Raw genomic sequence first — 17,848 nt, forward strand, 5'->3', positions numbered from 1 at the left:
GACATCAATTAATTATTCTAAGCTAAAAATGACAGACATTTCGAATAATAAATACGATTACTTGCCTTCTTTTATGGCTAGGTTGAAACAAAAGCAGTTGCGTGTCGTCTGTAAACGGGGGTTTCCAGAGTAAAATGGACAAATTAAAAATAGTTAGGTTTTATGTGCCATGAATCTGCTATATAGACATATTGTTCTATCAAACACAACAGTTCTTTTGGCGTAAAATAAAGCAGTTTATTTTAAAGAGGGGTGCAAGAGCAGAAACTATTTTTTTCAGCCTTGCCTGTGTTTTCAGCCATATATATAATTAGCTCATGACAAACAAATCTGAGAAATTGTTATTTATCTAAGTATTACACGTCAAACAGACATAAATCAGTCAAATTGGATTCAATCGCGTTCTTGTTTCCTGCACATCAAATGATCATTGTACTGCAACCAATACAACTCGAAAAGTTACATTTTTCCAAAGTCATAATTATTAAAGATAACCGTGATAATGTGTGTGCATGATGATTTGGCTCAACATGAATTATCTAAATGCTGTCGTACTAGTGACCTCTTGTGGAAGAGACACGTTAAAACAGTTCGAATTCTCATCAGTAAAAATATAAAATGTTTTTTGTTTTTGTTTTGTTTCACGGTTCACATGACGTATTTTATGAACATCAGTTAACATTGCAATGTTAATCTAATTCATATTCTAAAACAATGTGAACACGAGGTAACCGTCTGACATGTTAACACGCATGCGCATAATCACCACAAACCGGAACTATTTCGACAATCACACCTATTCTTCGGTAAAACTCAATTACCCGTCAACCCGTTGTTTATTCTAAAGTCACGAGGTAGTGATTTTGGGGTGGATTCATACTTCTGTGTGAAGCAGTGTGAAACAAGACCTGGCTCGTATTCAACTTGTCGAAGCATCAATATTCGGCCAGCCAGAAGAAGCCAGCCGCCATGTGGAAACGGAGTTAATACCAGTACTGCAGTTGGCGCTTCCCTCCGTCCAACAAGTTCAACATGATGCCCGTGAGTTCTGTTAAAGCACAATTTTAGGCTTAGCAATTACCACGCCATCGTAATGTCTGCATGCCTTATGCTCTTGCCTGTGTTTGAGGAATACTCCAGGAAAGCATGCAAGTGATAATAGAAAAGCAAACAAGGAGCAAAAACTGTTCAAAAATTTCGACAAAGTAATTTTACTCTATCTTATCATACTTAACTTGGTGGCTGTCATTGACGGCGATAGACGTCAAATCCAATTTGACTGGTTGTCTGACGATCGCTGCCAGACCCCCAGTCAAATTCGACTGGACATCTATCACCATCAACGACGGCCAAATGAGTTGAACATAAAGAGAAAGTTGCCAGCCCCCCAGTCAGTTTGGATTAGACGTCATTCTCCATCAATGATCGCCAAGATTTATACATAAATGAAAGAGAAATTCCGTCGACGTCCTTTTATGATGTAAACCTAGGCCTTTGTTCATTGTATTTGAAAATGATTGATTCTTTTATACACCCTAATTCACGCCATAAATTGCAGCCCTGACCAAAGTGCTCAAGATTTGAAGAGATACCACTGAGAAAAAAAAAAAAGCTCAATGTCAGCATTAGTCAAAGTGTTTTTCTAATGTCAGCATAAGATTTTCTCTCGATGATCAATATGTTAGATATCGCTGCTGTATCCACTACTTGTAAGACGCTACCCAAAGCATTCAAACCCCTTAGGTCATCTTGAACTGGATTGGTGAGTGACAGGCTGGGCGAGGCAGCATTATACTCCTCATCTGTGGGACAAACAATGTGAAGATCTAAGTTTTTCTCTAAATTGGGCCTTAAAACACAATTGTTTCCTACAGCACATTCCAAACACACACCTGCTGTACTCTTCTGCCCATACTTTTCAAATATGCATTGCTGTATTGCTGTTTTAACTCAATTTTTGCTTTAAATGGTGTTGCTGCTTTTAATGTGTGCAGAGCGCTTCGAATTACCTTATGTTGAATTGTGCTGTACACATAAAGCCTTGCCTTGTCTTTCTTGCTTTATGCAGACAAAGCAAATTAAGGTCAAGCAGGTGATATAAGTGTTTTTGAGGTAAGGCTCCCAGAACATGAAGACAATACATAACCCGAAGTACAAACTTCTAAGTGGGAAATACCGTAAATGTAATACAAACATACTTTAATGCAGTTGTGGAGAGTAGTAAAAAAAAAAATTCAGTGCTTTAGCACACAGAGAAAAATCACTTACCGTATTTTCTGTACTATAAGGCACACCTAAAAGCCTTCAATTTTCTCAATAGCCAACAGTGCACCTTATATTCCGATTCGCCTTTTATACTCGTTAATCATGGCATTACATTCCCTTTAGCTCAGCTCCATCTAGTGGATACATAATGCAACCCCAACCACCACCACTACTACTACTACTATCAATACTACTACTACTACTGCGCCTTGTAATGCAGTGCACCCTATATATGAAAGCAACTTTAAAAAAGGCCATTCATTGAAGGTGCACCTTATTAGTTGAATTTTTCTTTTATCTCAGAAAATAGTTATAGGCACGGGCCGAGAATGGAGAAGTTTATTCAACATGGCTAGCTCGAGGCAGACTGTTGTCAATGACTTGTGTCGATGTGTTTTTGGTGATTTAAAACAGATTTTACCGCGGATTGGAACATATTCTCTGCTCTCCCGTTTGCCATCTGTTTTGTTGTGGAGACGACTTCCGACGCGCAACAGTGACGTTGCTCGTTAAGAACACGTCACGCAAATAAATCGAATCTAATTGGACGAATGATTTCATTGGCCTCGAGAAGCCATCAAGGAGCTGGGTCCCAGACTATTCTCACAGGTTTTAAAAAATACAGGAAGAATTGCGTGGCGGTGCCAGGCAACGTGTAAGCCCCCCCGTCCCTGTTGATGGTCCTCGGTCCTCACTTCCGGATCTCAATGGCCTCCCTGGGAATGGACTGGGAAAAGGCCAGAGTCACCCAAGAAAACAAACATTAGCGCTGAATTAAGGAGGCGTGAGGTATAGATTTGATACGCCGGCCACTTGAGTGACCAAAATCAGGTGAAATTACACATTATATTACATTTGCTGAATGCAGAAGGGCTGACACGGATTTTGTTGTTATAAGGAAATACTACAAGGTATGTACGTATAATAAAAAATAGTATGTCATTCTTTTTTATTGCAGATAATGATCGCAATAAAAAACATTTGGACATCATGATTCCATTTATTGTTTTATTTAAAATAATTGGTACATGTGCAAAACATCTCAGTAAATGATTAGAAAAATATTAACGAAAGTTAAGCATACGAGGAATGTGTTATCAGAGAGCAGAGCTTAAGGGAGCCAAACTTTCACTTTCATTCAGATGGGCTTTCTCCCGCTGTCCTCGGTAATTCCAGCTCCAATACCATAACTTAAAGATGTTAGAAAGTTTGTAGTTGGATCTCGGCGAACCACCGTCTGTCCCAGCCCCTGCCTCTCGGCCGCCCCGGGCGCCGAGCCGTCCATCATCAGAGTAGAGCGCACGTAGTCTCGATATATATCTATCTATCAATGTACAAGTCAAGTTGTCTTTCCTTGCCTAACAGCATTTTCCAGCTGTAAACAAGTGACCAAAAACTTGGATTCACTTGGATTTATGCGGTGCCATCAAACACGTACTGATTAGCAACAGGCTAGCAGCAGCAACAACAGTAGTTGTACTGTAGTAAAAATTATTAAACTTCATAACTACAATCATCATCATTATATCAATAGGAAAGGCAACAAGTCGTTTCATGCACCAGATTTTAGGTTTCGTATTATTGGAGCACATACCTTCCATAAGACAGCGTCAGACACGAACGGCCGTGACCTGCGGGACAGCCTGAAGTTTGGACGTCTCCCTCCCTGCGGTATTACGAGCACCCATGGTTTGTGGTACGGAGCATTAAGGCCCTGGCTTGGTTCTACATCCGCCTCCATGAAGACAAAATTCCCGTGTTCGTGAATGAGGACATATCCAACTTTGTGGGTGTGCAACTAGTACTGGAATGCCTCGGAGGTTCCTGATGGTGTTTCCATCAACTGCTGTAGAGACGATAGAATACGATAATATTTTACTTGTGGTCACCCTCGGCCACTTCTTGATGTTGTCTTCCCATGTCGAGATGGCAATAAGATGTGGTATTTCCAAATTGTGGTTTTTCAGGGTTCTTAGTGAGTGATGCCACTCCAGCGCCATTGAAGTCAATGGTAAAAAAATAGGAAACTGAAGTGGTAGGCAGACATAAGGAAGTAAGGCGGAAGTACCTCGGAAACTTGTCTATACCAGTGTATTTCAACCATTTTTGACCCACGGCACGTTTTTACATTGGAAAAAAATCTCACGGCGCACCACAAACAAAAACTGTTCCAAAATTATTTACTGTACAGTATATTCAATTATAAGATAATTTCTCAGTATTTATACTTACTCAGTGTGAAACTTGAGGCTGTTTAGATGAACACAAAGTCGATATCCTTATTCTTCAACAGCTCTCAGTCTTTGTTTTTAATATATATATTTTTTCTATAGCAGTTCAGCTTGAAAAAGCTCAGAATTATCAGACAGGGGGACTTGAGCAATGTCTTTAACCAGATCAGGGGCGAGCATCTCGCAGACAATGGCTTTGTAGGCAGGTAGTATTAATGTCTCTGTCACGGTGTCTGACTTTTTAGATTTAGCAACAAGGTAACTGGCTTTGAGAGCTTTCTCATTTTCCTTCGTAGTTTTTATATTACAAAAAAAAGTTACCTGTTCCTCTGTGTTTCCACGAAGGCGAACAAAATAGTCCATCAACTTGTTTTGAAGCGACGGGTGTTTCCTTTGGAGATGACATTTAAACTTGCTTGGCACCATGGCGCTGTGCTGCTCATGTCGCGTTGAAAAACTGCTCAGATTTTTAGCCATTAGCCACCTTGCTCTTCTCAACAATGTGTTGTAATTAGGGCTGTCAAACGATTAAAATTTATTATCGAGTTAATTACAGCTTAAAAATTAATTCATCGTAATTAATCGCAATTCAAACCATCTATAAAATATGCCATATTTTTCTGTAAATTATTGTTGGAATGAAAAGATAAGACACAAGACGGATATATACATTCAACATACGGTACATAAGTACTGTAGTTGTTTATTATAACAATAAATAAACAAGATGCTATAAACATTATTTACATTCTCTTAAAGCGATCCATGGATAGAAAAACTTGTAGTTCTTAAAAGATAAATGTTAGTACAAGTTATAGAAACTTTATATTAAACCCCTCTTAATGTTTTCGTTTTATTAAAATTTGTAAAATTTTCAATCAAAAAATAAACTAGTAGCTCGCCATTGCTGATGTCATGCACTATGCTCACTCCCCAAACCCATAAAATCACTTGGACCCAAGCGCCAGCAGAGGGCGCCAAACAACAAAAAACAGGTAACAAGTAACAAGCGGACATTACACTGCTGTCATTTTAATCTGAGCGGGGCATGTGCGTTCATTGCGTCAAATATTTTAACGTGATTAATTTAAAAAATTAATTACCGCCCGTTAACGCGATAATTTTGACAGCCCTAGTTGTAATATAACACAGGGGGAGGATTGACGTTCGTCACATATGGATAAGATAGAAAGGATACTTTCGAGTATATCGACACATGACGAGTCTAACCAAATAATGTGCAGTAGACGTGTTGGGGTCCACATTGTCGCGGACAGCAGGCTCGTAGATTGCTAGAAATCCGAGCAGTTTTTGAAAGCGACACGAGCAAACTTCGCTCATCTGCAGACGTCTGAGAACTTTCTACCTACTCCTTCCTTCCTTCCTATTGCAACTCTGCCCGACGACGTTAAAAAAATATTGTAATAGCCCCGAATGGGGATATACAAAGGAGAGGAGTCGGTGATGACTTTCCCACTTTATTGTGTCAACAATGGAAAATAATAAACAAAATAACAGCGGCATCCGCAACATGCGACCACTAACTTGCTCTCACGCCATTCTCCCTCCCTCCTTGCTTGCTTCCTGCTACGTCACCACTCTGCAGTCTGATGGCCCCTTCAAGGGTCCGCACAGTTACGGACATTACAATATACAGTATATATATATAAATGCGACATTAGATAATTTATCGCGGGACACCTGACGATCCCTCACGGCACACACACCGGTTGAAAAACACTGGTCTTTACAACTATTAGGTGCGCCTTATACTCCGATGCGCCTTATAGTGCAGAAAATATGGTAATTTCAATTTCGTGAACACAATTCTGGAGTCAAGTTTAAATGAGATTTCTATTTACTTGTTGCAAAATATTTTTTTTGTTTTTTTTTTTTGTTTAGTATTTCTGTCTAGTGTTTTGTGAGTCTGTTTTGTGTGACCAAAGTTACATTTTCACTTGGTCAGCTCAACTCGCACCTATAAAACCAGGAAATGAGATGTGACACCCGCAGCTGACACCTGAAGGGCATTTCACAGTATTATGTCTTGAAGGTTGAGGCCAGGTTTATATCGTCATTGGTTGGCTTATTTAAGGATCTATATCGTCTATACTAGAACTGTTAACAACAACAATCACGGATATCTGTGGACTTGTAAATGTCATGACTTCTTTCTTGGAACAAAATAGTGATATTTGCCAAGGAATAAGTCATTACATGTTGGGGCAGATACAACTCACCTGAGGGGGATTTGAAAAAAAAAACATCAAGTGCAACTAGAGGTGTGCAAAATTTCCGATTCTTAGATTATTTGCGATTCAGCCGTGGAAGATTCAAGAACGATTCACAAAAATCCAAATTCCGAAATATGCCAAGTAAAGCAGAAGTACAACACACTCAGCGCGCCGCGCAGTCTTTGGTATGCAATTAGGGACGGAGCCAGAGTAGCTAAACATCATGCTTCTCATTACCCGGCCCCTCGGGTAACGCCAATGCTCAGCTCACGGCTCTAGCTCAACTCATGCCACGAGATAAAAAAAATAACAACATACCTGACTGCTGCCGAAAAGCTGCTACAAAGTACATCCACATTATGTTAGGGTAGATATCATTTATATAGGACTAGATGCAATATAGATTCGGTATCGTTAGCAGCACATCTACAAAAAAGCTAGATGCCGCCATCTTAAAGCAGTACACTTCCCTGCAAGGCTGTTGTAGCGAACCTTCCAAGCAAACCTAATTAACTTTTTATCTAAAATACTCCTAAATCAGTAAAATATTGACTTGAATCTATCTGTAAAATAGTTTTAAAACTTTCACATGTTGAAAGTAGACAAAAGAGAAATTATGGAATAACAGGAGCAATTTTAACAACTTTAACGGTTGATTCACAACATTAAATTAATTGAAAGTAGTTTAAAGTTGCTGATACAGAATGGGGACTGGACTTTTTTATTTACTGTTATTTTTGTATATTTGTTTACTGCTATATGTTAACTTGATACTGAAATAGTAGTTTGGTTTAGCCTGAGAGTATTTTTGAACAATTTTGGAACTAATGTACAAAACAATAAAAAATAAATTAAAAAAAAAGGGAGGAGGGTGCATCAATAATCGTTTTATAATCGAATCGGAGCCTCTGAATCGTAATCGTAATCGAATCGTTAGGTGCCCAAAGATTCCCAGCTCTAAGAGCAACCCATGTTGCTGTATTAAGAGCCCATCCATGTAGAGCGTAATCAGTGCGCTCAAAAGCAAAGTTGATGTCCATATATCGGTGCAACTGCAGTCAAAGGTTTTAAGCCACTTTTCCATACTACTGAATGAAGTGAAGTGTCTCGAACCTTTTGATCACAAGTTTAGGCTACATGGTATTCAAATAGACACTAGCCACGTTTACATGCTGACTTTTATTCATACCGATTCAAATAATTCCGAATGGAAATTTCAGATCAGCTGTTCACATGTCACTTCATCTATTCCGATCCAGCGTTTACATGTGTCTGCCTTTATTCCGAAAGGACGTTTGACAACTGCCGTCTGACATGCGCAGATTAATCAAAACAAAGCGTCACGTTGCAAAACATGGAGATCGATCGTCAGATCAGCTGCTGTTTTAACTTTTCGAGTGGAAACAAAACTTCAGAATGACACGCCGTTCATTTAAAAAGTTGTGTGGGCTGGTGGAGGGATTCATGGATATAAACTTTCCGCCGGACTCCAATTAGGTGCGCTGTGCGTGTGTTTGGAAGCCATGTTGCATTTGACGTTACTTACGTCACCAATTGACGTCACCACGTCAGTACGGAGCATGTGCAGAAAGAACGCAACCAGACACCATTCCCCTTCCCTATTTACATGATATAATTTTACTTCTAATCGGTTTGGGAAAAGGAATATTCCACCCCTGTGAAACGGAATGAAATTCCATTCGGTTTGGGCCTGTTCATTCCGAATGAGGTGTTTATATGGAACACATTTATTCGGTTTGAACATCTATACCGATTGCAATTGGAATATTTGGCTCCATGTAAACGTGGCTACTGTCTTAATATTTCTCTTGTATTGTTTTTTTTTCTTTTTTCTTAGATGGTCTTTGAAGTCTCAAGCAGCGTGACGCTGCTGTTTGACTTCTGGCATGTGAACAGCCCTGGAGGTACTCATATACTACATATTTTCTGCAGTTCCCCTTTGTAGACCTATATAATCTGTTATCTTAATTAATAATATAATTGATTTTATTGCTACAGTTTAAAACAGTTAAACCCAAAATAATGCTTGAACCTGTATTTCTGTCTGTAAGTCACTTCTGTTGTCAATGGTATTTGACATAGAATCTGTAACGATGCTTTATTGTGTTTCTGTGTGTGTGTCTCCTCAGGTATGTTTGTGTCAGTGCTAGTGGTCATGCTGCTCACAATTTTATATGAAATGCTCAAAGTTTGGAGGTTGTGGCTTGGAAGGGGCCCGTCGTTGAAAGAATATTCGACTCCTTATGCTGGCACACCATCCCACCAAATCGACAACAGTTCTGTGCTAGAAAACAGCCACTCCGAAAGCTCTTTGACGACAGGAGAATCAAGCTCTTTCTTTCCAAACAACAAGGCCAGGTATTCCAGTTTCAATTCCTTGCAACTCTTTTTCTTTCTCCCAAACATGATGTGTGTCAGAGAAGTTCCACAATTTGCATCACAAAGGTTTGATTTCAACCCAAACTACATACTACAGACTACATTCTTTTTAAATCTGCCAAACCACTCATTACGAGCCCTAACTGTTCTTCTGTAATTGTAAAGGCAGTTTTTAAGGATCTCTGCTGTATATTGCAATATCTATCGCCTCTTTGCAGGCGACAAGGCGATGGGTGAAGAAGTTTTCAATATGTGGATAATAATTCTGACACACCTCATATACACTCACTGGCCACTTTGTTAGGTACACCGTGCTAGTAACGGGTTGGACCCCCTTTTGCCTTCAGAACTGCCTTAATTCTTCGTGGCAGAGATTCAACAAGGTGGTGGAAGCATTCCTCAGAGAGTTTGGTCCATATTGACATGATGGCATCACACAGTTGGTGCAGATTTGTCGGCTGCACATCCATGATGCGAATCTCCCGTTCCACCACGTCCCAAAGATGCTCTATTAGATTGAGATCTGGTGACTGTGGAGGCCATTTGAGTCCAGTGAACTGATTGTCATGTTCAAGAAACCAGTCTGAGATGATTCCAGCTTTATGACATGGTGCTAGGGATGGGAATCGAAATCCGATTCCAATTCGGAACCGGTTCCTAGTGTTTCGAGGCCTCGACATCACAATGAAAAAGCCTTAACGATCCCTTTAATGAGTCCTGAAGACGCATATTGCGTCGTGACTGTCTTGTTGTCCAAACACATGAAACTAGCATGGCGCCAAGAACCACCCGCTCCAAAGTTTGGCTACACTTCACCAGGAAAGAGGGTGAAAATGAAAGGTTACGAACGGTTTAGCACGAGCATTGCAGCTGCAAACATAACAATGACAGCACGTAGGTTCAAACGCTCAAAAGTGTGTCATCACTTCGCGAGGAAAAATTACAACAAAACATACTTACAATCATTGCAAGGTGGAGATAACTGCATCGGGAGGGAAGGTGGAGATATCTGCATCGGGAGGGAATAGACTGCACTGTCCTCACAGAGACAGCTATACAGCTAGCTAAACTCCGAAATGACGATACAGAAGACGTTGGTATAATTTGCTGACTTTATTCAACCATCACTTGAAGAGTGAAACTAAAAATAGATATGAAACAAATCAATTTCGTCCCCAATAACAAACAGGTTTGCATCAACGTAAATCAGCGATGATTAGCGGCTAATTCAGTAATAACAATGCAGTTAGCATGCGTTCGCTAGCATTAGCACATCGTTCAAACCACTACACAACTGAATTTAAGTGTCCGATCGCGAGTGGAAACACACAGCAACAACACAAAAGATGATACATACAGGCGTTGCCTCTGTAGATATTTTACAAGCATTAACAAAGAACGTAGGGTTGCAGCAGTGCTTCCCTCTCTCACTCACTTGCTCACTTGCTTGGTAGTGTTGTATCGGTCGCGAACGATTCGTTCTTTTTGAACGAATTGTTTGGGTGAACGAGACCGAACTAATCACCATCTGCACTGATTCGTTCTATGAAGTTGGTGCTTGTTCACTGCGTGGGAGGGCGTTGAGCAAGCGGCAGCGTCTTCTGACATCTCACACGACCAATCAGACGCCAGCCTCATCGCGGGCAGGGGAGGGACCGGAAACAGAATCAGGGCGTATGTCACTCACTTCCACGTGTGGCCAATGAGCAGCCAGCGTGCAGGCAGGGGGGCAAGACTGAGTTTTGTCACTTCCCGTTCAGTGACTCGGTCCTCCGGTTCCTGACCTAGCTTGCTGCTAACTTGACTTTCCAGTAATGAATATGCGGTGAACGAATCAAAAAATGAAAGGAAAGGACTTTGTCACATATTTGTTAACGTGGAGCCTATCAAATGCAGCTCAAAAAGACAAAAACACCACACAAATCTAGCGAGCATGGTTTAGTGTACTACTTTTCTCAACAGACTCGCGACTATCAAATTTACAGTAATTTAAAACACGGGTAGCTCCGAGGCAAGCAAAAGCTGAGCTGCGGTCGCGTGACGGCAATGAAGGGGGCAAACTGTCACTATAAGGAGGCTTCATGGCAGCGATATTTACCTCATATGTGCACAGAAAAAAATATTTAGTATGATCACCATAATACTGATTTGAAATGAAACGGTATATACATGTCCATTTTTTCCAAGTGTTTTATTTTTTATTTTTTTTTCGTGTCAGGTGTTGGTTGGTTTGACAAATTATGTCCATCCGTCCATCATGTGCTACTCAAGTGCCCCAAAATAACGCACATGGACACGGGAGATATCTGCATTTTTCTTAACAGACTAATGAGAATAGAAAGGCGATATCGTAAAGAGCAAACAATTATTTCTTGTCAGCATTTGACGATCTGAGATGCGGGGACGACAGGGGAGCTGATCGGATTATTTTATTTATTAATACCAGTGCAAAAATTCAATACGATCACCATAATACTGATTTGCAATGAAACTGTATATACATGTCAATTTTTTCCCGAGTGTTTTTTTTTTTTTTTCGTGTCAGAGCGTGTCGGTTGGTTTGACAAATTATGTCAATCCGTCCATCATGCGCTACTCAAGTGCCCCAAAACAACGCACGCAGACACGGGAGATGTCGCAATATGTCTACATTTTTCTTAACAGACTAATGAGGGTAGAAAGGCGACATCGTAAAGAGCAAGCAATCATTTCTCGTCAGCATTTGACGATCTGAGATGCGGGGACGACAGGGGAGTTGACCGGATTATTTTATTTATTAATACCAGTGCAAAAATTCAATACGATCATCTTAATACTGATTTGCAATTAAACTGTCAACTATCAAAATGTAGTATTGTCTTTATTTCAGAGCAGCACATTTGACAACTAGCTATTTACACTTATAGTTTTAACAATAGTAACTAAAAATAATAGTGATGAGCATAAAAACAAAAATACAACAGAGCGAGAGGTCAATATGATGTGTTGGTCGTTCCATATTTTGAAATTAAACTTTCGATTTATTTTTATTTTCGTGACAGCAAGCATTGTAAATGTGATCAAGAACATGCTAAAGAAAGTCCGTGCGCCCCCGACCCCAACCCCCCGCTCCCCCCACAAAAGGAAAATGTTTAACCGTGTCCTCAATCGAAATGCAAGCACAGGCCATGACTTTGAGCCCATAGAACTAGGACAGACGACGCGGAAGTTCTCCCTCGCTTTTGCAGCAGCGGGAGGGAGACGAGGCTGTCTGTGAAAGCAGAATGATATTGCCTGTCACTCATTACTGAAACTACGACGAGTGGTCAATGAGGAGCCTGTGTGCAAGAGAGAGGGAGGGACCAAGAATGTCACTTCCCGTTCAGTTATACTGCGAAGCGGTCTTTGGTGATTCGTTCGGCAACGTCACTTCCCGTTCACTAACCGAACGAGTCATTTGGGCAGGGAGGGAGATGAGGGGGGCGAACAATTTGTTGAACGATTCGTTTGAACGAATCTTTTTACTGAACGATCCGGAATGGATTCGTTTACTCAAGTGAACGACAGATCCCGTCACTATTGCTTGGATGCGGCATTTCTTCTTCACGTGAGGAAGCGCAAGGGCGCCCCCACTTGAGCGTGAAAGCACCATAAAAACTAAAAGGCATGCATTTCAATATACTGGTAAATACTACTTTAACAGGGGATCCCCAAACTATGGCCCGCCCCCTGAACAATACCAGAGAGCATTTTGAATTTTTTTCTTTTCTTAATAGTGTTAATTATTTTCTGGCCTTTTTCTGTGAAGAACTCAGAGAGGGTTATTTGGTTATTATCGATTTGATTAATAGTGTTATTTTTATTAGTTATTATTATATTAATATTTTTATTTTATTTACTTTTGTTCTGTGAAATATCCGGAAAGGGTTATTTGATTGTGGCATTCTGAAAAACAATATTTTTTTACATTTCGGCACTACTGCAATCGTCACACTTTTTCTGTTACAAACTGACCCCGGCCCCTCATCAGAGAAGGGAAAAGTTATGCGGCCCTCACTGGAAAAAACTTGGGGACGCCTGCAAGTTTAACACATATTGCTAACTGCAGACCAACGACCTATATGCCAATCAGAGGTTGCGCTAGACATTTTCGTTGTCTGTCATTTTGACTGACAGGGTCATAAAAATCCGGTCATAGTCTATTTTTACCCGTCACTTAAATTTTTAAAATGATAATGATGACATATTCAATAGTATTTAGTTTTCATTCATTTTTAATTAATATTGTAACGCTTGCTTGGCGGCGAAAAATTAGACACGGAAGTCGTGGTATTTTTCTCCCTTTTTACTCTGCTTACCGCCAACAACTCCGCCCCCAAAGAAAAGGAGGCAACAATATAGACCCCAATCACCAACGTCACACAATGATCTTAATTGTGGTTGTCAGCCCAAAATCTTCTAAATATATATTAAATGCATCTTACCAGATATAAAAAGACTACTACATAGTCTGTGGTGATCGTTTGGTGCCCAGATTTCTTGTCGAATTACAGCAGTCCATCTCGCTCTCATCTTCGCCTCTCTCAGAATACGGTAGAACTTCAAGTCTCTCCGTCTATCTTCTCTGTTACAGCAACCAACCGCCACACACGCTTTCACCATTTTGATTATTAATATTGACGAGCAGAAAAACACGCCGTAATAGGAGGCATGTACGTAGCGGTAATGTATAAACATGACGGGCTGACACACAATATGGCGGCTCCGGTCAGGGGGGCGGAGTTGTGACGTCATGTGATTGGGGTCTATACACAGGCGGCAATCTTGTCCATCAATTGGACGACGCGCTGGCATACCGGGTGCACCAATAAGAACCTCGCGTTGATGTGTCAATCACGGTGCCGCCGCCAGACCCCGGTTACGCTACAATATTCTGACAGAATAGCCAACGACGTCATGCATTAAGAGAGACAATAGCTAATTAATATGCTAACTCGCCACCCTGTGGTCTGGGATGTGAATTGCAACCTGTCAAAATGACTGACGGACTTCAGTTTTTTCCGTCACCGTTTTAAAAAACCGGTCAACGACGGAAAATTTCCAGTTAACGCGACCCCTGATGCCAATATATACCAATATTTTTTATTTCTGTTACAAAAATGTTTCAGTAAAATGTTACATTCTTGTGCATTTGCCACTTATTGCCACAGTTAATATTGAGGCTTTGGGCCTCTTTTGACCTTGTTGTGAGTTTTTAAGGTTGTGACTTCTGATTAAACAAACTCAATGCCAATCAAAATGTTTGTTCTTCTTTTCCCCCCAAATTAGAATCGATAAGAGAATCGATAAAGAATTGAATCGTTAATCAATATCGATAATGGAATCGGAATCGTAAAAATCCTATCAATTCCCATCCCTACATGGCGCATTATCCGGCTGAAAGTAGCCATCAGAAGTTGGGTACGTTGTGGTCATAAAGGGATGGACGTGGTCAGCAATAATACTCAGGTAGGCTGTGGCGTTCCAACGAAGCTCAATTGGTACCAAGGGGCCCAAAGAGTACCAAGAAAATATTCCCCACACCATTACACCACCACCACCACCAGCCTGAACCGTTGATACAAGGCAGGATGGATCCATGCTTTCATGTTGTTGATGCCAAATTCTGACCCTACCATCCGAATGTCGCAGCATAAATCGAGACTCATCAGACCAGGCAACGTTTTTCCAATCTTCTATTGTCCAATTTCGATGAGCTTGTGCAAATTGTAGCCTCAGTTTCCTGTTCTTAGCTGAAAGGAGTGGCACCCGGCGTGGTCTTCTGCTGCTGTAGCCCATCTGCCTCAAAGTTCAATGTACTGTGCGTTCAGAGATGCTCTTCTGCCTACCTTGGTTGCAACGGGTGGTTATTTGAGTCACTGTTGCCTTTCTATCAGCTCGAACCAGTCTGGCCATTCTCCTCTGGCATCAACAAGGCATTTCCGCCCACAGAACTGCCGCTCAAAGGATATTTTTTCTTTTTCGGACCATTCTCTGTAAACCGAGGAAGCGCACACTTGCTCCCACGAAGAAGTCACGCAGCTGAGTGAGAGAGAGGGGAAAGATAACAGACAGTACAGTGACGTATAATATAGGGCTGCAGCTATCGAATATTTTAGTAGTCGATTAATCGATGGATGAGTTAGTTCGAATAATCGAGTAATCTGATAAGAAACATGAAAAATTAAAAAACCTGAGCTGAGCCTCAAATGGTATATAATTCATATTTTTTTTTAAATGAGGATCTATGTACAACAAAAGAACAACTGGCTAACTTACATAGAAAAAGTCCGCTAGCTTAAATGCTATAAAATGCTAGTTTTTTGTTGAGTTTTACAATACTCTTAACAAATGATTCAGACACATATTCCCACAAAAAAGGGCTAAATATACCTATGAACTAAATTAACAATGCATTAAAAAAACATTAGCTCAAACAAAAACTTGGCTTACGTTGGTCTTAACAGGGAGCAGTTGGGTTCAGCCATGTGAAAAGAGGGAGACCAGAGGGCAGTGTATCCACCCTCATCAGTAAAACTAATTGCAAACACTTTCAAAATAAACCATTAAAATGCCACTTTAATTAAACGAATACTCGAAGCAACAAAATTCAATTTGAATATTTTTTATAAACAAATACTCGAGTTAATCGATTAATCGTTGCAGCATTAGTGTAATACATGCTTTTGGATAGTTATTTTGGTGGGTATGTAGAGGTACTTAAAGGATTCATTTCTACTTATGCGGAAATTCGAGTCATGTCGCCAGCGTATGAAGGGAACTACTTTGTAATCCAGGAGCTATCTGTACGATAACATATTACAAAACCACATTAAGCCAAGACAATACAACAAAAAAACTTTGAATTCCGGTTAGGGGAAAAAATCTACAGAAAATAAGCATTATTCGTCCAAAGAGCATGAGTGCTCTGCAGTGGAGAAAACATATTTTCTATCATGAAGCTAATAGGATCATATCTCCGGTTTTCCGTCATCAATTGATGTCAAATAAAAAGTGGGAGAGAGCTTAATATCCGTACTTTCAAGTCATGGTGACGGCGGCGCTCTGTCAACTTACTTAACTTTTTAAGGTGCTTTAAAGATGCCACAGGATTGAACAGGCAGGCATGATTGAAGAACGGGAAGCTTGAGTCTGTTTGGTGTAATGGAGTCATGTGATTATTACTGATTAAGCCATTGTTGGTGTCTCTGGTATTTAAAAAAAAAAAAAAAAAAAAAAGGAAAATCTAATACTGCATGTGGATTAAAAAGGAAAAATGTAACAACTAGTGGAGCCTAAAGTAGCGGAGTAAAAGTAGCGTTCCTTCTTCACAAATCTACTCAAGTAAAGGTAAAAAGTATGGCTTAGTAAAACTAGAAGTACATTTTTCTCAAAACGTTACTCAAGTAAATGTAATGAAGTTAATTTAACGCTTTACTACCCACTTCTGCTGTTTATGGATAGGCAGAGGGAGTACAAGTGAATTTAAGAGTGAGTAAAGTAAATATTTGTGTCTTGTCCCACAGTTGGTTGCTACACGGAATCCAGACATTGCTCCACTTCCTGCAGGTGACTTTGGGCTACATGCTGATGTTATGCGTCATGTCCTTCAACACTTGGATCTTTCTCGGCGTCATTTTGGGTTCTGCACTGGGTTATTTCATCTCATTTCCACTGCTAGAGCAGTTTAGATGAACAGTAAATTCCAGGGTATGAACCCCCCAGAAATAAAATAATAAATCTTCGTTGAAAATGTTAGAGCTGTTTTGATGCTTGGGCATTTTTGTCAAAATGTCAGGGAATCTGTATAACACAATTCATACTGGTTGTGCATGGATTGCAAGGGTTTGTCCCATACAGCTCCATTGGACACTCAAGACAGAAGAACCACCACCAATATTTTTTTTTTTTTTTTTTAGATTTTGTTGTGTTTTACGGGGTGTGGCAATTTTTTTGTTTGTTTTTTGTGCAATTATATCGCCCATCAATTATTTGCCGAATTTTGCTATTCTGTACGGTACTTGAATGACATGAACTCTCATGTTGGAAAGGGAAATTCGAAATTCAGGAGTTGTAAATTGATTTGAGGTATTTAAGATTAGCTTAATAATTCACAGCAGGAACTCAATGGGTGCAAAGGTTATTAGCAATGACCTCATGATTAGTAACTTCGTAGATTATTACACTATTGATATAAGCTTTAAAAACGCCTAAATTAGGTGGTAATTAAGTTGATTTTTGTTTCGATATTCTGAATATGCCTCAGTTTGATTAAATACAGAAAATTGTTACAATTTAAAAATGGTGTCTGATTTTTTTTTTTTTACAGTGACATTTAAACACAAAAAGTGTGATAACATCAAAATATATTTGGCGGAAAACACAGACAAAGCTGAAAAAGCTGTTTCTGCTCTTGCACTCCTCTTTAAAATAAGCTGCTGTATTTAAAGCCAAAAGAACAGTTGTTTGATAGAACAGTATGTCTCCATAGAGGAGGCATATGAGCGGAAACACCTGCGGTATTTCGAGCTAGCCGCTGAAGCTCAACAGTGTGGCTGGAACGCTGAAGTCGCCCAGTGGAAGTCTGGTGCAGAGGCTTTGTGGGAACAACTTACACATAGCTCCTGAGGGACTTGGGAGTCAGGGGCCAGAGCCAGCGCACAGCCATCAAAGCTGCGTCAGAAGCAGCTGAAAGAAGCA

The 17,848-nt window shown here is 40.1% G+C and overlaps 1 protein-coding gene across 1 annotated transcript; it reads left to right on the forward strand.

Annotated features, from left to right (window-relative positions):
• The first annotated feature begins 798 nt into the window (after positions 1-798).
• slc31a2 (solute carrier family 31 member 2) lies at positions 799-17,440 on the forward strand. Its single transcript, XM_057818448.1, has 4 exons — positions 799-1,041; positions 8,589-8,655; positions 8,881-9,109; positions 16,675-17,440. The coding sequence occupies exons 1-4, from the start codon at positions 1,033-1,035 to the stop codon at positions 16,841-16,843; spliced, it is 474 nt and encodes a 157-aa protein (XP_057674431.1). The 5' UTR covers positions 799-1,032; the 3' UTR covers positions 16,844-17,440.
• Positions 17,441-17,848: the final 408 nt, after the last annotated feature.

This window comes from Corythoichthys intestinalis, chromosome 17 (assembly GCF_030265065.1).
Source record: "Corythoichthys intestinalis isolate RoL2023-P3 chromosome 17, ASM3026506v1, whole genome shotgun sequence".
NCBI lineage: Eukaryota > Metazoa > Chordata > Actinopteri > Syngnathiformes > Syngnathidae > Corythoichthys > Corythoichthys intestinalis.

Bases quoted from the DNA above. Each gene is read 5' to 3' on its own strand.
- slc31a2 (XM_057818448.1), top strand. The intron at 8,656-8,880 runs GTACTCATATAC...GTGTCTCCTCAG, and splicing joins GCATGTGAACAGCCCTGGAG to GTATGTTTGTGTCAGTGCTA. The intron at 9,110-16,674 runs GTATTCCAGTTT...CTTGTCCCACAG, and splicing joins TTTCCAAACAACAAGGCCAG to TTGGTTGCTACACGGAATCC.